At 43.3% G+C, this 21,324-nt stretch overlaps 1 protein-coding gene across 1 annotated transcript; it reads left to right on the top strand.

Annotated features, from left to right (window-relative positions):
- Positions 1–14,891: 14,891 nt before the first annotated feature.
- LOC136502070 (ASC1-like protein 3) lies at positions 14,892–19,485 on the top strand. Its single transcript, XM_066497562.1, has 6 exons — positions 14,892–15,430; positions 16,158–16,366; positions 17,341–17,496; positions 18,241–18,426; positions 18,514–18,692; positions 19,044–19,485. Exons 1-6 carry the CDS (start codon positions 15,332–15,334, stop codon positions 19,061–19,063), a joined length of 849 nt encoding a protein of 282 aa, XP_066353659.1. The 5' UTR covers positions 14,892–15,331; the 3' UTR covers positions 19,064–19,485.
- The last annotated feature ends 1,839 nt before the right edge of the window (positions 19,486–21,324 follow it).

The raw sequence follows: 21,324 nt of genomic DNA on the forward strand, positions 1-21,324 counted from the left end.
GTTATAGCTCTTTTCGGATCGACTGATTGGAGGCAGGGAAAGGTGGAGATCTAAGCACCATGCTGAGATTGGGTCTTATGTGTGGGTCTGAGTGAACGAATAGGTCAATCCATGAATCATAAAAAGGGAATCTTTCTTAAACTAAACTCTCCCACACGTATAATTTTTGGATAGTAAATTGATAGGATAATAAATAAAGAGAAATGCTTTAATTCTTAAGGAAAAATCTCGCTAGTAACTATTTATTGGGCCTTATCATCTCTCTAGCCTTTTGTTTCTAAATATGGAGGCCATGTCCCTCATGGTGGGTTCCTATCTATTTATAGATGAACCTGAGGTCTTGTCGTGGGAGCACCAGTGCTCGGACGGGCCGTGGTCTTGGTGAAGACCAGGATGAAAATGGTTGTGGCGATGATCATGGCAATGCTAATGAGGAGAGCCATGAGGCCCCACTCCTTGGTCCTCCTCCTCCTCCTCCACCACCACCACCTCTGATGACCTATGCTAAGATGATGGTTGCTCGTCGTGAGTCAGCACATGCCTTGGAGATGCTAGCACAGGCTATTGGTGGTTTTCGCTCATGGAGGCCCCGGTGGCAATGGCAGGAACAAGGGTGATTCCCGCTGTCCTGAGAGGCCCTGTTCCTATCATGACTTTTTGGGGACACACTCACCTAAGTTCACACCAACTGCTGAGCCTCTGGATATGGAGCATTGGCTTCGTATTCTGGAGCAGAAGTTTTAGCTGCTCAATGTGACTGATGAGCAGAAGGTACGCTTTGCTGCACAACAGTTTTTAGGATCTGCTAGTGCTTGGTGGGACACTTTCAATGCCATGCAGCCTGTGGACCACCATGTGACTTGGTAGGAGTTTACCACTACTTTTTGTCAGTACTATATTTCTACTGGTTTGCTGAATAGGAAGTTGTCCGAGTTTCTAGAGCTGAAGCAAGAAAAGATGATTGTGATGGAGTTTGTGAACAAGTTCAACCATCTTACACATTATGCTGGGACTCATGTGGATACTAATGAGAAGAAGATGGACCATTTCAATCGCGGTCTCTCTTGCATCTTGTAAGAGATGTTGTATATAGGGGGCTATCAGACCTTTGGTGCTTTGATAAATGCTGCCATTGCTATGGAGGGACTTCAGCATGACTCTCAGGCTGAGTGGAAGCGTAAGAGCGTGATCACTGGGTCTTCTAGTCACCCATGGTCTCAGAAGATACAGGTTGTGAGGAGGGTGTTGTGGTAGAACTACCTAATCTAATGCCTCCCTAGAGTACTTGTCTTTCATTAGACACTAAGTACTCAAGGGAGAACACTAAATTATATAGTTCCGTCGGGCACACCCCAGTGGAGAACCCAAAAATCCACCTTTTTTCATCAGGATCACAAATGAGAGAATAAAGCTTACAACATTCTTAAACCATTTCTTATATCACTTTTAATACAACATCAGAGTATAATATTTACTGTGGATAATAGCAGAATATTATCATGTTATCAGTGTTATGAACAATTTAATTGAACAGCGGAATATAAACATGTGAATAGAGTTATAGCGGAATTAAACATCTATTTATGACTTGATGAAATATTGATATATAAACTACAATAACAGATTATAAAACTTTCATTTAATAAAATATTTGGTGAGAGTTTTAAATAAAAACTATGATCGCAGCATAAATAAAATTCTCTCTGAGCCCACCAGGAGGAATCTACACACAAGGTCAGCTCTAGCCTCCACCTGTCACTTGCAACAGGGGAAAATAAAACCCTGAGTACTCAAATATACTCAGCAAAACTTACCCGACAAGAGGAAAGAAAAGACTCCAAGGATATGTAAGGCTATCTAGCTTGTGGGTTTATTGCATCTATAGAAAGCATTACTAAACATGCGTCCTTATATTTGTTTTTTATTTGCAGTCGCATTAGTTCATTAACTAACCATTCTATGTAAGTACCTAAGCTACTTTCAAGCAGGTGGTAAGCAATCAACTTTCCTTTTACCATCTTTCATCTTCCAGTTCTTACTACAGTGCTAGACGGTAGACAAGCCATACCGGATTACCTGGCGATTCGTGAATCAATGCCCCTAGCTAGATACCCTAAAAACACACGCCTCACTTGTACCCCAGGCACAAGCAGGACCAACCCACTACCCTCCTATCACGGGGTCCAGGTCCCCATCCAAACTGGGACTCCAAGACCCCGCCCCTGAGTCCCAGACTCAGTGCGGGGCAAGGACCTTCTACCCAAAAACCACCCCGACAGTTAGTTTAGAAAGAGCCAAAACCCATGACAAGAGAGTAACAAGTCTTCACTATGCCCATACCCAAGTATGTGCTTGGGATAATAAGTCTGTGACTTGCCTAGAGTCTAATGCAACGGTCGGTCCTCAACCGACACGAACAGGGAAAATAGTGTAACCAAGCTATGCCCCATTGGTCACAGGACACAACCTCTTACTCCCACCAATACCCAAACCATATCCCTGCCCGGTCACCATTTTTCCTTTCCACCATTTATATTTTCCAAGTGATAATAATATAGTAATATATTTCCTATCTCTCACGAGTGACAGGAAATCACTCGACTTCTACCGGAGTCCTGTAGCATAGCAATCTACATGATCATGTCATACTAGTAAGACTCATAGGATAAAGATTTATATATGCAAGTGGGTTTCATTCAATTCCTTAAAACTTAATGCACAAATATAATTTAAAGTACATAAAAGTAGGAGTTATGCACCGGGGCTTGCTTGGGTAAAATATATACTAAAAAGTTAGTATCTGCACCTTCAGATCATCCACTATCAACTGAATAGAAAGCCCATTGTATCATCTCCTAGAGAGAATACCATTACACCATCTTCAGATTCCCAATCATCCTTCAATTGATCCGTTGATCCATCATCGTACCTATATGATATGCATTGATGCAAATGCATAGATGTAAATAATCAACGATAGTCGAAATGCTTAGAAATCCGATCACGTCTCACAAGCTAACGAGATAGCTCTAACGACGACCGTACTTAGGCTACATATTCATGTTGTCGAATAAGGTGTTATTTCCCAATAAATATTTTAGTTATACAACCCCAAGTTGTTTCTTTATTCCATTCTATCAATTTAATCTTTATTCGAAAAAGGACATCATTATCTATCTAGCAAACTAATTATTCTAGGAGCTACAAAAATTATCATGAGCAGCTAATAATATTAGTAATTTACTATAAAAAATTTAGAGTTAATTCTATCACCAATTTATCACGGAAATTCCAACAAGTTCACATTTTAACAATATTAAACATTTTAAAAATAATTAGAGCAACCCTAAAACATACTGAACCTATGCAAATAAAATACACTATTAGATAGATCATAATTTTAGGAGCCTAACAAAATTGGTTTCATAATTTTTGGATATCTACATAATTTTTTTTAAATTTACAAATTTACCTTATAAGCTAACTTAGAAATCGCTCTACAAATCGAAACGGGCCGGCGTCAACAACCTCGTCCCAACGTGGAACGGCGCATAGGGTCCAGTAGAGCCAGCAGCCCAGACGGGCAGGGTGCGCACGCGCGGGTGTGAGCGGCTCAGCGTGGCAGTGACCGGCCGGCCAGCAGGGCGCGCGATCATGGGCGTGGGCAGCCTAGGCACGCAGTCAGCAGCAGGCTGGCCCAGCGTGCAGGTGGGACGCGCGTGTGACCATAGGTCGTGGCCCATGGCGCAGCGAGGGTGGCCCAACATGGCGCAGGCGGTGGCCAAGCAAGTCAGCCCCCTTAGGTCCAGGGCAAGGTGACAGTGGTACATTTTGTGAAGAGACCCCTAGGTTTCCTTGAAATGAACTACGCCCCTATTCGTAAACCTATGAGTCTAGCGTTTTCCCCATGAACACGGTAAAGAAACCTATTTGCGATAGGGTCCCTTTTCAACCTTGAAACAGAGCACCGAGCAGGGGAAGTACTCCACCGGCCGATGGATGGCTCGCCGGCGACAGTGCTGTCGTGGGGCGACGCGGGGAGGTATGCGGACCACGCTCAGACCCAGGCCTGGCCACAACGTGGACTGAGGTGGAGCACCGCACGACGGCCACGCGCGCACACCACGGTGGTCCAACTCGATGGCTCTGGCCACATGCATGGGCGGCCATGGCGCACCTATGGGTGGCGTGGCACGACGATCAATGTGGGTAGGCTCTACGGCACTAGGTGGACCTAGCATGGGCGCACACGGCGGCATGGAGCACTACGGCTGCTGCAAGGCACGATGGCCGACAAGAGTCGACGGAGAGGCGCGCGAGGTCTGCATGAACTCACGGTGATGGCACACGACCATGGACCTTGCTATGGTAGAGCACGGTGAGGGGAGCCTTCACCGGCGGACCTCTGGCCGGGCAGGTCGTGGAGGCAGAACCCCACGACGACAGCGGCAGCAGGGTTAGCTAGGCGTGGACGACGATGGGGCGCTGTGGCCCGAGCGCGTCGAGGAGCAGCAGGTCCACATGGAGCCAAGGGGCATGCACGCTCACGAGGGGGAAAGGGAGAGGCGACGGGTGAGCGGCACGGCACGGTGGTCCAATGTAGAAGGAAAGTAGAGAGAGAGCGGAGAGGACAAAAAAGGAGGGGCAGTGCTGCGGGCATGGGCGCGTGACGCGGGGAGGAAAAAGGAGGGGCGCCGGTGTAGAGCTGGAGCAACAGCAGCTCAAAGGTGACCCGACCTGCTTGGCACGGTCATGTCGGTAGAGGCAGACAAAAGCAATCAAGGCAGGCAGAGACGAGCAAGCCAGGCAAACAGAAGCAAAGACTAAGAGAGTGGGTGAGCACGGCGATGGGCGGCAGGAGCTAGGGCCTCCATTCGACAGTAGAAATTGAAAAGGAAGGAGGAAAGCAGCATGAGGGTTCGGCCAACTTTCATTAACGCAGGGACATCGCAGCCTGGCACAACGTGGCCGGCAGGGCAACACGGCGCGATGCGACTGAATTGGATGGTTGATAGATTCAGAGCAGGGGAGCGCACCACCATATTCAAGCAGCCAGAAGGCAGTGAGGTAAGGACAGCAGTGGCAGCAGCAAGGACGTGAGAGATCAGACATCAGTTGAACACATGGGCGTCGCGTGGCTCTGTTGGCTGCCTGCCTACACGTGAGATGACGCGGCGCGGATGTGAACAACGATACGTCGTCGACAACACCAAAAGATCTAAATCCTATCGATTTCAACTAACAAGTATATCATGACCTAGCCCATACTGCATACTAACCCATAGGAGCAAAATACTTAAGCACTATTGGACTATTTTGCTCAACAAAATTCGCCAAAATTGACCTTTCAAACATAAATCCAGTTTCTCGCTAACTCAATGAAAAGTTCTAGTTTAAATCTTGGATTTGATTTCTGAGCTATCATATATACTATTGGGTAACTTTTACTCACCAAAACAAGAGTTGCATTTTCATCTATTAAACTTGCGCTCCAGATTTATTCAAGTACTAAATACAAGTTATACTATATTTTGTTTATAAAAATTGCTTTTCATGCTTAATCTAATAGAACAAACCGTTCGCTATCTATTTGCTAGAATTGTTGTCCGACATTCCTAAATGTCTTTACGCATTGTGTAATTTAACTTGGGCGTTTATTTGAGTCCACTAAGTCAGACATGATTCACTTATCACATCAAGTACGTTTTAAATCAAAAATCCAAAAAACTCGTTTTGAAAATTTTTCTTAGGCCTCAATCGCGGTGCTAAACAAGATCGTAACACCAGGGTGTTACAGGTGTCCTATCACTCTTTGGGTGGATAGTTGTCTTGCTAGACTCAGCAGACTCGCCAGGCACCTCCCACATAGTACCGTGCACCTACTCAGCAGGTGCAGCAGCATCAGGGACAATAGGTTTTGCCTCATCAGGGATAGGAGAATAAGTCGGGTGCTTGTTTCAAGTGTGGCAAGGAAGGCCACTATGCTCGTGAGTGCCCCAGAACCAGCTTATTCAGTCTTCTCAGCCTTCAACCAACTCTTATTTGGTCAAGAGGACTATCATCAGGAAGAAGGTGCCCGTGAGCCGCTTAGGACAGGTTAACTTCACTGAGGCTGAGGAGATCCCACAAGGAGAGCCTATGATGGCTGGTATGTTGACCATTGATTCCCACCTAGCTTATGTATTATTTGATTCTGGTGCATCACATTCATTCATGAGTATGGGGTTTGCACAAAGATAAAATATATCTACTATGACTATTTCTATTGCCTATAGAATCAGAACCCTGGGTGCGTAGTTGTGTGTTAAAACTCGGACGGACATAGTAAGACTAGTGCTAGCAACTCACTCTTATCATCTCTAGTTCATGGTGTTGCCTAGGCAAGGCATAGATGCAATTCTAGGAATAAACTAGTTGAGAACTTATGGGGTAGTCCTGAACCTTAGGCAGAGAGTTGTCAAGTTGAAGCTTCCTTCTTATGAGGATAGAATGTCTCTCCTTATGTCTTTAGTTTCCACCCTACCAGTTATTGCCCATACGGAGGCCTCTCCTGATCTTGCCTCTATTCCTATGGTCTATGAGATTCTAGATATCTTCCCTAAGAATTTACCTGGGTTACCACCGGATCGGGAGGTTGAGTTTGCAATTGAGTTAGAACTGGGTATTGCTCCTATTTCATGGCGTCCTTACCGCATGGGTCCAAAGGAACTGGTAGAAATAAAGAAGCAGCTAGAGGAATTGTTGGAGAAGGGATTCATCTATCCTAGTTCTTTACCATGGGGTTGTCCAGCTTTTTTGTGAAGAAGAAGGACGGCACCCTTCGGATGTGTGTGGATTATCACCCTCTCAATACGGTAACCATTAAGAACAAGTATCCTTTACCTTGTATTGATACTTTATTCAATCAGTTGGCTAGTGCCAAGGTGTTTTCAAAGATTGATCTTCGTTCTAGGTATCACCAAATTAAGATCCGGCCACAAGATATACCAAAGACAACTTTCTCTACTAGGTATGGGCTTTATAAATACCTAGTCTTATCTTTTGGTCTCACCAATGCTCCTGCATTCTTCATGTATCTCATGAATTCGGTCTTCATGCCGGAGTTAGACAAGTTTATAGTGGTGTTCATTGATGACATATTGATATATTCTAAGAACAATGAAGAGCATGCACCGCATCTTCGGATAGTATTGACTCGGTTAAGGGAACATAATCCGTATGCCAAATTCAGCAAGTATGAGTTTTGGTTAGATCGAGTGTAGTTTTTGGGACATGTCCTGACACCTGAAGGCATCTCTATGGATCTTAGCAAGGTGGAGGACGTGTTAAATTGGAAATCTCAAAAGTTAGTGCATCAGATTCGTCAGTTCCTTAGTCTTGCTGGGTATTATCAGCGCTTCATCCCTGATTTTCCAAAATTGCTCAACCAATGACCAAGTTGCTCTAGAAAGATTTCAAGCTTGTATGGAGTCTGGCTTGTGAAGAAGCTTTCTAAGCCTTGAAGAGGTTTCTTACCTCTGCTCCGATTCTTGCCTAACCAGATATTGATAGGCCATTTGATGTGTATTGTGATGCCTCTAGGACAGGACTGGGATGTGTGCTTATGCAAGGCAGATGTGTGATCGCTTATGCTTCACGTCAGCTGAAAAAGCACGAGTTGAATTATCCCATCCATGATTTAGAGCTGGCTGTAGTGGTGCACGCTCTAAAAATTTAAAGACATTACCTATTGGGAAATAAAGTGCATATCTACATGGATCACAAGAGTCTCAAATATATTTTCACTCAATCCAAGTTGAATGTGAGGCAATGGAGGTGGCTTGAGTTAATCAAAGATTATAACTTAGAAGATCATTATCACCCAAGAAAAGCTAATGTGGTGGTTGATGCCTTAAGTTGAAAGTCGCATTAAGTTGAAGAAGCATCTTTGTCTCTCAACCATTCCGAGGTGTTAGCCCAAATTGCTCTAGTCTTGGATCTACTTGAGCAAATTATTATAGAGCAAAGGCAAGATGTTTTAGAAATTCCGCATATCAAGAAGTTAATTGCCGATGGGCATGGTCCTCATTTAAGTGTTGATGATCAAGGTATGGTGAAGTTTAAGAACCGATTGGTGGTTTCCTCAAGTGATGAGCTTAGAAGAAAATTTTTGGATGAAGCCCACAACTCCAAATTATCCATTCATCCGGGAAGTAACAAGATGTATCATGATTTACGTCTCTTGTATTAGTGGCCAAATATGAAACATGATATTACCAAATACATCTCAGAATGTGACATTTATGGAAGGGTTAAGGTGGACCATATGTGTACGCCTAGATTTCTACAGCCCTTGCGTATCCATGTTTGGAAATGGGAGGATATTTCCATGGACTTTGTTATGGGTTTGCCCCACACGACAAAGGGGTATGACTCTATTTGGATCATTATGGATTGCCTTACCAAGTCCGCTTATTTCCTTCCGGTGGATACAAGGTATTCGGCCAAGAAGTATGCCAAGAAGTATGGCAAGCTGTATTTTGATCGGATTGTAACCTTGCATGGAGTTCCTCTTACTACTATTTCTGATAGAGGGTCAGTCTTTGTCTCTCTTTTCTAGGAGCAACTCTAGAAATGTCTTAGTACTCGTCTCCTTAGAAGTTTAGCTTATCATCCACAAACTAATGGTCAGACAGAAAGAGTCAATCAAGTACTTGAAGACATGTTGAGAGCTTGTGCCATTTCTTATCCAGAAAAATGGAATGAATGCTTGATTTTAGCCGAGTTTTCTTATAACAATAGCTATAAAGAGAGCATTCGAATGGCACCATTCGAGACCCTATATGGTAAGAAATGTAGAACACCCCTTAATTGGGTTAAAGTGGGTGACCATGGGTACTTTAGACCTGATTTTATCAAAGAAGCAAGAGAACATGTCAGTGTTATTCAGAGTCATTTGAAAGCGGCTCAGAACCGTTAGAAAGCTTATGTGGACAAGAGGAGAAGGCCCTTGCAGTTTGAAGTTGGTGACCATGTGTACCTAAAGGTATCCCTGATGAAAGGTGTGCATTGGTTCAGAGTCCGAAGGAAAATTAGCTCCTCGTTATGTTGGACCTTATAAGATTTTGGAGCGATGTGGTTCGGTTGCTTATCGTCTCCAACTTCTAGATATTTTATCAGCAGTACATAATGTCTTTCATGTTTCCCAATTAAAAAATGTGTTTATGAGTTCCCGATGAAGTGGTGGAAATTGAAAGACTCCCTCTCCAACTTGATCTTTCTTATATTGAGCATCCTGTCAAAATCTTGGATGAGAAAGAGAGAGTTACTAGAAACAAAGTAGTGAAATTTTATAAAGTCCAGTGGCAAAACCATTCGGAGGACGAAGCAACTTAGGAGCAGGAGAGTTATATTCTAGAGCATTATCTCCATCTTCTCCCTAGTGTGCCGAGGTAATAGTTTATGTTAAAAGCTTACTCTTACCCTTTTTCCACACTACACACTCATATAAAATCTTGGGATGATATTTTGTTTAAGGTGAGGAGAGTTTTAACACCGAGGGTGTTACACCCTAAATTATTTACTAAAACATATCATGAGCATCATGTTTATGCGTTAATACATGTGATAGAATGTATAGATAAATTTCTAATAACTTAAAATGAACAATAAAAATGCTAAATGAAAGTTGATTCAATAGCTCATGTATATCAAGTTGGGTTGAAGACCAATTTTTATTAAGCAAAAATACTATAGAACATGTGTGTGATACTTAAATAAAGTTTGAAGTACAAACTTTATAGATGACAGTGAAATACTTGCTGTTGAAAAATTATATTACTTGCTAATATTTCTACTAGCCTAGAAATTGCAAATTGAAATCAAGTTCAGCTCAAAAACATAAAAAAAATTCGAAGTTTGTCAACAGCTCGACATTGCTATGTTTAGCAAATTATTTTGAGAGATTGGGTTAAGGGGTGGTATAGTGTTATAGGTCCATTTGATAGTCTCATATGCCATCTTGAGCATGGTGAAGATGGTTTAGATCCAGAAGCAACCATTTAGTTTTTGTAGGCGCTTTAAAATTCATGGTTGGCCGCGTGGGCGCGGTCACCACGGTCCTGCGCTCGGCGTCGCCACGCTGGCTGTCCCACGCGCACGCGTGCTACCGCACGTGGCTGGCCACCGCTACTCTGGCCTGGCTGTGGCCTAGCCGCCGCTGCTGCCGCCTGCCATGCCCCATGTCACGATGGAGCCGCTGCCGGCGCCATCACCTCGCCGTCGCGTCCGCACTACTGCCCTACCTCGTGTTGCCGGTACCGACGCTACTGCGACACTATGCTGCACTGCTGCTTGCCTTGTCCTCGCACGCACATGGGCAGTCCCGACTGCCTCTCGCCGTCGCCTTGCCTTAATGGTGCTGCGCCCCTACCTGCCTCCGCGTGCGCGTATGTGTCACCAGCCGCCGCACCGCCGTGCGCTGGGCCACCAGGGTGCGCGTGGGTGAATTAGGGAAAGGCCAGGGGGTAAGTAAGAAGGTTTGAGAGATAAAAAAATAGTGTTAGTACTTAATTGTAATTCAAAAGGAGTTCGAGGTCTCTTTTGCAAAGTCATCGACACACGCGGGATTTCCAAGCGCGGGCCATCCCCGCGTGGGCCGTACCGCGGGCCGTCGCGCGCTGTGTCGCGTGGGCCACGCGGGATATTTCGTTTTTCTTTTCCTAAGGAATTAGAAATAGTTTTCTAATTTAATTTTTGAGCTAATAAGGAATTAGAAATAGTTTTCTAATTTAATTTTTGAACTGATCTTTGATAAATCATATAAAATCATGTAGGTGTCCAAAAATTGTGAAACAAATTTTGTTAGATTCCTAATATTATGCTCTATCTGTTAATGTATTTAGTTCATTCATATACATATTGATACTAGGAGCTATTAAATCATTTGAAAATATTTAATATTGTTAGGTGAAATATTGTAGGAATTTTTATAGTAGCTTCATTGTATTATTATGTGATCACTGTAATTTTTATAGCTTTAGAATAGATTAAGCATTAGGGTAGTTAAATGCTCTTTATTTTAAATATATATTAAATCATTAGTAGAAATAAAGATATATCCTTCATTTGTAAAGCTAGGTGTTTGTTAGTTGAACCCAACACTTTGCTTGGTAAAGATGATAGTTAGCTTAGTACCTTAGTCATTAGAGCTAGCTTAGTAGCTTAGTATGCATATTCTTAGTTTAGGAGTTGATGTTGCTTAAATGCTAAGTGTTGTATCATCATCGCATGCATCTAGAGAACGAGTTAGCGGAGATCGTGACCACCGGTGATCATGAGTTTGAGGAGATTGTCGAGAAGTATGAGGAAGAGATTCTCATGTAGGAGGAGGTCCCGGAGCCGCCACTGACTGACTTAGCTAACATCGTGCCTGTCTAAGGCAAGCCCCGATGCATAATCCCTTATTTTTAGATAATCACTGTTTATATATGTTATGTGTATTTACGTTACATGAATTTTATAGAAACCACATGTATCGATATACCTATCCTAAGAGTCTTTCTAGTGCAAGTTCGAGTAGCTACTATGCTTAGGTTTCGGAGCGTGAGTAACTTGTCATTACTCACTATATGTGATTATTATTACTCCCATAATAAAATGATGAAAGGAAAAATAGAGACAGGGCAGGGATATAGTATGGGTATTGGAGACATGGTAGGGATATGGTATGGGTACAAATGGGGCATGTGTTTCGGGGTACCTAGCTAGGATACATTGGTTCACAAATCGTTGTTTTCGTGAGACGGTACGACTTGGCTATGGTCTAGCACCGTTGTAAGAACTAAAAGATGAAAGATGGTGAAATGGTTTTGATTGCTTAATCCTTGCTTGAAAGTAGAACATGTGCTTATCTAAAATGGTTAGCTAATGAAGTAATCATGACTGCTAATAAAACTTGACTGTAAGGATGAACTATTAGTAATGCTTTTCGCAAACAAAAAGAAAACATCAAACCCATATTGCATATCATATCCTTGAGAGTCGGGAAACTATTTCGACTAGTTGGATAAGTCTTACGAGTACATTGTGTACTCAGGGTTTATTTACCCCTATTGCAGGTGCAACTTGAGAAGTAGCTCTTGTGTGGAGAATTCTTCTGGTAGGCACAGATGAATCCTTGTATCGTTTCTGCTAGATGTTTAATTTTATTCTACTATTTAATTATTGCACTCTAAACTCTGGTATTGTAATGAATAAATTTCAAGAGCTATTGTTGTATGAAATGGACACAATATTGTAAGCTTGTACTCATTATTGGATTCTGGATGTAAAACGTGGATTGTTTCGAGTTCTCCTTTGGGGTGTGCTCGACGGAACTGTCCGATTTAGCTCACTTTCGAGGTGCTTAGTGTCTAGTGAAAGATGAATGTTGTAAGGAAAATGGACCATAGGCCCATTTACTTTAGATTTTAGTGTTTGATGACCAATATAACCAAATTGGACTAATAAATTTGTAAGTAATTGTTTTGTAGTTCAATAGGATGCAAAACGTGACTTGGACGAAGGCAACATGATGATCTGATGATCAACACCTCAAGAAAGACATGTGAAGATGTATAGAAGACATACAAGGTCAAGCAAAGTCTAAGCACAAAGATTGGAACCAAGCCAGATGCAAGATCGCAAAGAAACGAGCCCGGCAGAGGTGACCGGACTTGGCCCTATCAGTGATCGGACGCTCAGATCAGGTGCTAGACAACAGAAGGCGTCGGTAGCTATGACTGGACGTTGGGTGAAGCAATGACCGGATGCTCCGATCAAGTGCTAGACAACAGCAGGCGTCAGCAGCTATGACCGGACACTGAGCGAAGCAGTGACCAGACGCACTGGTGACATTGTTCATCGTCACGACAGTATTTTCAGCGTGACCGGACATAGTAGATTGGACGATCGGACACACGAAGTGCAGCGTCCGATCGAGTCCAGAGAGGTTCCAGAGCGGCGCCAGCGCGATCGGACGCGTCCGGTCGATGATGACCGGGCTATGAGCCGAGTCTGATCAACACACGCGCTCCAACAGTCGGGACAACCGAACGTGTCCGGTCAGGACGTGATCAGCGTCCGGTTAGTAGCAGAAAAATAGGTTTCATTTCTAATGGCTACTTTCTCAGTGGAGCTTATAAATAGCCCCCAACCGGCCATTTAAGATGTGTGGAGCAGAGGAAACATACCAAGGGTGTTGATACATCATTTTAGTGATCTCCACTTGTATAGTGCTTAGTGATTCATTAGGTGATTAGCGTAGGTGCTTTGCGAAGTGCTTAGTTTGATTAGACCACCGCTTATGCGCTTGCTCTAGGTTTAGGCCTAGAGTTTAGTGAGGTTTGCAAATCTCTTATCACTCAGCGCTTACGCGTACCATTGTTGTACATCGGAGGGGCTTGTAGTTTTGCGAGATCACACCAACCGCGTTTGTGGTGTGGCCACCACCGTGTGTCGAAGAAAACAAGGCCCACGACGATTCGGCCGAAAGCTTGATAGTGAAGACAGCGGGAAGCTGTCCGAGAGAGGTTTATCGGAAGGCACATTGGGGATGACCCAGGGCTATCCACGGAGTTACTCGACCGGGAGCTTGGCCTTTGAGAAGGATTCCTTGCAAGGGGCTTCAACGAGGACTAGGAAGAAGCTTGTGCGCTTCTCGATACCTCGATAAAAATACCAGAGTCGTCGACAGGAGTTTGCATATCTCTACCTTACTCTTTAGCTTCCGCATTTACATTGTTTACATAACTTTTTTGCGGTAGAGATAGCAACACACTAGCAAAACCATAGTCGCACACTTAGATAATTTATCTTTTGCATAGATTTTGCTAAAGGTAGAAAAAGAGGCTATAGTTTAGAGTTAGACTTTTGAGTTGCCTAATTCATCTCCCTCTTAGGTGTCACGGTCCCTTTCAAGCGTCTCCGAAAGCGTGTTATTTCGAGCGGTTCTATCACAGCGTGCCGACGCTGTGCTGTCTAATCCCCGTACGGCTTCTGACAGGAGTACCTATTTACCACGTCGCCCGCTGGAATGGAGTGGAGCGCCGCAACCGACTGACGACGACTGCGTATAGCACTAGTGACGAACATGGACGCGACGTGGAGCCGTCCCCGTCGTCATCTACAGGATCGACGGAACCCACATAAAGGAGATGACGGACACCGTGACCCTGGAGGTCTTCTTCTCCCTCGCTTTTCTCCTCTTCTCTCTTTCTGTACCCTGCGCCTCCCCCTTCACCTGTAAAAGAGAAAGCAGGACGCTCCATGAAGGACAACATCTGAACGAGCTCAACAAGACTTAACTCCGTTCGATCGTTTCACCAGAGATTTGGGACCTTCTCCCCCTCTCGCCTGTTTGTAACTCATACTACAAATTAGTGCCGGTAACACGAGCAGCAACAGACTAGACGTATGGGACATTCCACCCGAACCACTATAAATCCCTATGTCCTCCGAACACACCATCCAACCTAGACGCGTAGATACAAATTTACTAGCCGGTGGTTCGAAACACCTACAAGTATCTTGTCTTAAAAGAAAAGCCAACAACATTCTTCAACAGTGTGAGAGACCTGGCATTAAATCGAAGCAAAGGCCCGCGTACGAGAGATCAGAGGGACACGCCCGGTTTGAACGACTGCCTAATTAACTCCAGAATCGAATCTGCTCAAGGGCGTGTTTGGGACTGCGCATTCTGCGGTGACGGTGGAAAGAATCGAATAATCGGACCAAATGTCCTGCGGTACGAGAGTCGCAAAAATAAACTAGCAGCTCGCGGTGCTCGTGTTTAGGCCACCGCGACTCGGAGCTCGCGGTGCCTTTACCGCACCGCGCGGTCGACGACCGCGGTCCCAAACACGCCCCAAGCCGATCCAAAACGAGGAAACGCAACGGAAGCCGGGGAGAGCGACAGGGGTGTGTTGTGTGTGTGAGAGAGAGATCAGAGATCCAAATCTCCATCCCGCAGCCACGCTCACGCTCACGCACATCATCGTCCTCCTCCCTTCCCGGCTTCCCCGCTGCCCCCCTCGCCTCGCGCGTGCGTGCGTGCGCCCCCCTCGCCTCCTGCCTGCGCGAGCGACTCGTAGAAATAGGCGCCTCGGCCGCTCGCTCCTCCGGTTAATCCCCCTTCGCCACGCCACGACTCGCAGCCAGCCCTTCACATTATCCGCGCGCTCGCGAGCGGCCGTAGCGTGTGGGTGGCGTCGCCGTGCGGACGGTCTCTTGGTGCCGGTGCGGGCCGCGTGACGGTGCGTGTGCCGCCCGCGCGGAGGAGGTCGTTCGGTTGGTTGGTTGGTCCGCGCCGACGATGGCGGCGGTCCGCGGCGGAGAGGCGGTCTCCGTCGCGCTCCTCTTCTCCCTCGCCTTCTTCTGCGCCCGCCTCCTGCTCGACCGCCTCGTCTACAAGGTATAATCTCCCCCCGTCCCGACACCGCCAGATTCGCGCCGGGTTCCGCGAGATCTCTGGTCTCCCCGGTTTCGCTCCCGCGCCCCAATGCTCCCCGTCGCGAGTCGCGATGCGGGTGCGGGGCGTGGTCTCCGCCGCTGCTCGTTGCATCTTCGTAACCGATCAGTTGATCCCGCTCGTCCGGCGGGGGATCATCCGAGTGCGGGTGACGTAATGCTGCCGCCTGTTTCCAAACTGCAAACCGGTCGTTAATTGCGTTACTGGTGGCTTGCTACCCTGTTGAGGATCAACGGTGCTGGCTTAATAAGAGCTTGCGTTTTCGTTCTCATGATCTGGGTGCGGTTTAAGCAGCATTATTATGTGCTTGCAGTAGAGCATGGATCAATAACTTTGTCCTTATGCAAGGATTGCTTGCAATGGAACCTTGCACCTACCAAATCTACATCTGACATGGCTTGCCAATTGCATCATCTTTTCCTGAATTGCTGCAAGTCAGCTATATGTCTTCTTTTTAAGGTTTGAGCCCGATAGAGGTGATGATCTAAATAAGGTGGAAAGGTGCTGTATGTACAACTTTTTTTTTTCTATATAAGGACATTGGTACTCATATGCAAACCTCTTGATTATCTTGGCATTGGATCGTTTTCTAAAATTCCAGTGTGAACAGTACCTTTTGACATTACATGGCAGTTTAACTACACATCTTAACATTTTGCTATGTTTCCAGCCATTGGCAGTCTACCTTTTCAACACCAAAGCTTCTAAGTTGATGAATGATGAGGCCAGGCAAGCAAAGATTGTCAAGTTCTCAGAGTCCAGTTGGAAACTTACCTACTATGCTTCTGTTCAAGCATGGGTCCTCATGATAATAAAGCAGGAACCATGGTCATTGGATATGATGCAATACTTTGATGGTTGGCCGAATCAACCCATCGCGTGAGTGCATACTGTTTCCTCAATAAATTATTTAAATATACTAGTCCTGCCAGAGTGTTTTCCCTTACTTTTGGTTTCTAGGTTTCACTGTATAGGTATTGCAGGCTATTTGACATGTCCTATATCCAGTCTCTTTGAAGTTGAAGAGACAGCACTTGACTATATCATTAGGATAAATTATCCTCTGAATGTTCTTAGAAGTGTAGCCCTTGGAATTTTCAAGGGCATTTAAGTGCTTGGTGCGATTACTGTGGAAATCATCATTTGCTTGTTATCAACATTTTCCTTGTTATTTGTTAAGGATTGAATGTTACAAAAAAAAAACACTTTTTTCATGCAACCATACCTATTTAGGATTTCACACTGCAACACCTGCGTGTTCTTACTCTTCCATTTTGATAGTTGCACCTGAAAAGTTGAAAGTAAGAACAATACGGAGTAGCTTACTTGTATAGCTCTATTCGTACACTGTTGTTATTTAGTCTTCCATTTTTTATGTAATCAAAGGTGATATTGGGGCATGCCGCATGCATACAATTTACAAACAAAGTCTGTAAACATGCTACTGCCTTTTCTTCAGTTCTTCAGCATGGTTGTTTTCATAGCTTATGGATCTTGAATTTTTTACTGCTAAACCGCTACCAGCTGTAACCATATAAATAATGAATGTAACAGCTTCAAGTTTACTTCTGATTGCCATGTTTTCCTACAAACGGCATGGGCACGTCTTGTGGCCTTCTGATAAAAATGGGCTATACAATTTTTTGATCTGTGCCATTCAATGCCAGCACCACCAAACAGCTTGTACTTGTATCCATGCTGACTGAATGGCTTATATTGGGGGCTGTCATCCTTCTATACTTATTTCCACAAGTGAAAGACACCCAGGCATATTACTTGTGACCACTTAACATGTTCTCTGGAGCAAAGTGGTGATTTTTGCTCCCTCTAATGTATATTCTGCTTTCTCTCAGGTCCTCATTGATGCTTTTCTACATGTGCCAGTGTGGATTTTATATCTACAGCATTGGTGCTCTTGTTGCTTGGGAAACCCGCAGAAAAGATTTTGCTGTAATGATGTCTCATCATGTAATAACATCTACTCTAATTGGAGTTTCATATCTGACCGGGTAAATCTTTTTCTGTGCACTTAATGATGTATTTGCACTTCACAACTTCATTCTCTCATATTCTGGTGCTGTCTATTTGGGTTCAACTGATCATATTGTCAATTTATGAGGCTACAGAGTAATCAATTAGTCCATAACTTACACAAGAATTCAAGGATATGCTAAACTTAGATAATTGTTCAGATCTTTTGAGTAGTCAATATTTTCTAGAGTGAGAAAAGCGTGGTAGTTTGATTCCTCAAAACATATCTATAAACGGATGGATCTAAGATTATACATATACAATAGAAAAGCGAACTCTCAATGGCAATGAGATGTAAAGGTAAGTATTGGCATCAGTTGATCTTGATGTTTTAGTTCTAGTCCTTAATTTGGCCTTTCTCCCTTGAAGTGTAACTATGTCCTCTAAGGCGGGGTTTCATGAGAATTTCATATGCATTAAATATGCTGACATGGCACTGTATTGATAAAGAGAGAGATGATAAAAGTTTTATGGGAGTAGAGAGAGTTTCATGGGGATGAAACTCTTCTACACTGTTTCCAAAATATGGGTGTGCTGGAAACTGGGACATGAAACCCCACTGAGACTGGCCTAAGAGTACATTACTTTTCTGATAATCTGTGTGCTTAGCTAGCATGGTATTACCAGTTTTGCTTCTACCTCATTTTTTTTGGGTATTATGTGCTTCCGGTAGGTCTAGGGTATTGCTATTTTAAGATAATGAAAGTTATGTTCACTTCCAGATTTTTCCGAATTGGGACCATCATTCTCGCTCTTCATGATGCAAGTGATGTGTTTCTTGAGACTGCCAAATTGTGCAAGTACACAGAAAAAGAACTGGGGGCTAGCTTGTTTTTCGGTCTCTTCGCTATCTCCTGGCTGCTATTGCGTCTAATTTACTTCCCATTTTGGATAATCAAAGCCTCGAGGTTTGTTTGCTACTTCTCTTTGTGATAATTTTCTGTTTCTGTAGTCTTGTAGTTTTAGACTTACTGTTGTTGCCGTTGCAATGCCAGCTATCATTCCATCACATTCTTGAGGAAGCTGGATGAATTCCCGACAGCTTTGTACTACTTCTTGAACACAATGCTTCTCACATTGCTTGTATTCCATATGTACTGGTGGAAACTCATATGTTTGATGATAATGAGACAATTGAATAATAAAGGACAAGTTACAGATGATGTTCGATCTGGTAAGAAAATTTTCTTTGGTGGAATTACTTAAATGGTTGGTTTGCATTGAGCCATGAATCATAAGAGGTTATTTTTGGCACATCTTTCTTGAAACAAGAGACATTTATGTTATTATTACAGTATTTATATTTAGGTAAAAGAAGTAGAGGATCCTTATGGCATCTATGTTATTGACAGGCCCAGCATTTCTATTTCAGATTCTCTTCTGGCAAAATGGATTGACGCACATTTTATGAGCTGTCACGTCATAATAATATAATAGCATAGATATGTGAACTTTCGTTGGATAGAAACCCTAGTGGCGAAGGCATCTGCGTGAGTTCAACTTATTTTATTTTGCTACAATGCAGATTCCGAGGATGAGGAGTAATGGGAGATTGATTCTGAGGATGAGGAGTAATGGGAGATTCATTCTTTGACATCTGCAACGTGTCATTTCTTCGCCAATACTTTTCTATGCCTGCTTCCAGAATTTATTGTTTTGATCTTGGTAAGTCTTGGGCATGGATAGAAAAGTTTAATCTCTGTATATTGCCTTATGATATCAAACATGGCTAGACCGAGAGTGGAGCAGGTCCTATACATGACAGGTATAGCTAGCAAGCTTACTTGAAGGTTCCTTCAAAAAATTTTGGTTCACCTTTTTTGATATGGGGAAAGACATGAGAGGGCGTACGGGCTTTTTCCTGAAGCTTGAAGAACCCTCTCTGTACCATGTTCAATATACTTCACCTGTGAGTAGATTTAGTTCTAATTGATGGTAATAAATTGATTCTTTTGATTGGGAGTAAATCTCACCTGTATCTTAATGATCTCATGTGATGTGCATTGAGCTTTATGCAGCTATATAATTTTTTGAATAGTGTTATCCCTATTCTACGCATATGATACAGGTATAGTTTAGATCCAATTTGGTTATGATATTATCTCAAATTAGACTCCAATACTAGTCGAATAAAAAAAATGAAATGTACTCTGAACTACTCAAATTCAATGGAGCAATATTCATATTATCGGGTATGTTTTAAATTTAACGTGACTTATGTTTCGGTTATCTTTTAAATTTACCGTGACTTATGTTTCTTCAGGGCTGAATCAATATTTTTACAATCTTATACTCCTATAAATGCAAGGAGGCTGAAATGTATTGAATCAATATGGATGCTACTTTTTAACAATGATGTGTACGGATGGGCACTGACTAAACCCCAATTTGGATCCAATAGCGCTAATAAGGGAACCAATGACTACAACCTTCGTTCTAAAATATAAGCATGTGTTTTGGTTCCAGGGGCGAATAAGATGGGATGGGGTGATCTTAATTTTGTGAATATTTGGTTTGGACTTTGGAGTCATGGGTTGAGGCCATCCCCTTATGGGAATATACCCAATTTGTTCCCAGAAAATTTGGAATCTTTTTTTTAGCTAAATCTCTTGGAACTGCTCTTAGAAGTTTTAACTTTTAAGGAACTACTTAAAACCCACCCCCTCTCTCCTTCAAATGGAAATTTGGAATCTGTTTTTAGCTAAATCTCTTGGGGTTGCTCTTAACACCCCCCCCCCCCCCCCCCCCCCCCAAAAAAATGTAGGAGATTCATCCAATCTTCTCTATCCACTTGTAAAGGGTATTGGTAATTACTCCCTCCGTTCCAAATTATAACTTGCTTTGACTTTTTTGGTACATCTATTTAGCAAAATTAATGTACCAAAGAAGTCAAAACGACTTATAATTTGGAACGGAGGAAGTAATTTGTTGGAGGAGAAAAAACCACACTACCAATGATAAAAGATCACCTATTCAATTTGTTAGAAATGCTGTAGTGATGTAAATTTGACGTATTTGCTACCTAATTATTAGTAGTAGCTGTTTGGATTCGCTCACTAATATGTATTTGGATGGTTTGTTGGAGGTACAAATAAACTTGTTGACAACCAAAATTGTTGAATCCAGAATTTCCAATAGAAACAGGCGACAAGCTAAGTCGGTTTTTGCACTCTGAAAATGCAAAATAGACTCCACTGCTGTGTTTCTCTCGTCGAGACGGTAGAAAAACATATATAGATTGACCAATTTAGGGCCCGGATAAAGAAAGTGGAACTTTAGAAAATTATCCAGCAGCAGGCTTAGCATGTTTTCCAAACAGGCTAAATTGGTTTTGTGAAGTTATCAAAATTGAGGAATGGATTTCACCATTGTGTTTCTTTCGTCGAGGCGATCGAAAAACACATATGGATTGTATAATTTGGAGCTCGGGTGAAGGAATTGTGCATTGCCAACAAATTGGAGATGAAAGCAGCAAAACATGCTTAGTCAGTTTTCGCAGTATGGCTAGGCTTCCTCGAGGAAATCGGCTAAGCCGGTTTCTGAAATAGGCAAGCTAGTTTTCCAAGTCTGAGTCCAATTCAAATCTATTTCGATGGGAACTTGCCCAATTTCGTGGGGAAATTGGAGATTTCCTTCGAAGAGGGTTCATTACTGAGATAAGACCACCCCTGTATATATGCTAGAGGATCATTGAAGTAATCCACTACAAAATGAACAAAAAAGACCAATCTACTACTTCCTTTTCTTAACTTTAGCTCTTGCAACCTCTATGTTGCTATTCATCGCTTAATGAACAGCCAAGGATG

Source organism: Miscanthus floridulus, chromosome 1, assembly GCF_019320115.1.
Source record: "Miscanthus floridulus cultivar M001 chromosome 1, ASM1932011v1, whole genome shotgun sequence".
Taxonomy (NCBI): domain Eukaryota; kingdom Viridiplantae; phylum Streptophyta; class Magnoliopsida; order Poales; family Poaceae; genus Miscanthus; species Miscanthus floridulus.

Bases quoted from the DNA above. Each gene is read 5' to 3' on its own strand.
- LOC136502070 (XM_066497562.1), top strand. From the start codon at position 15,332: ATGGCGGCGGTCCGCGGCGGAGAGGCGGTCTCCGTCGCGCTCCTCTTC. The intron at 18,427-18,513 runs GTTTGTTTGCTA...TTGCAATGCCAG, and splicing joins TGGATAATCAAAGCCTCGAG to CTATCATTCCATCACATTCT. The intron at 18,693-19,043 runs GTAAGAAAATTT...GCTACAATGCAG, and splicing joins TACAGATGATGTTCGATCTG to ATTCCGAGGATGAGGAGTAA.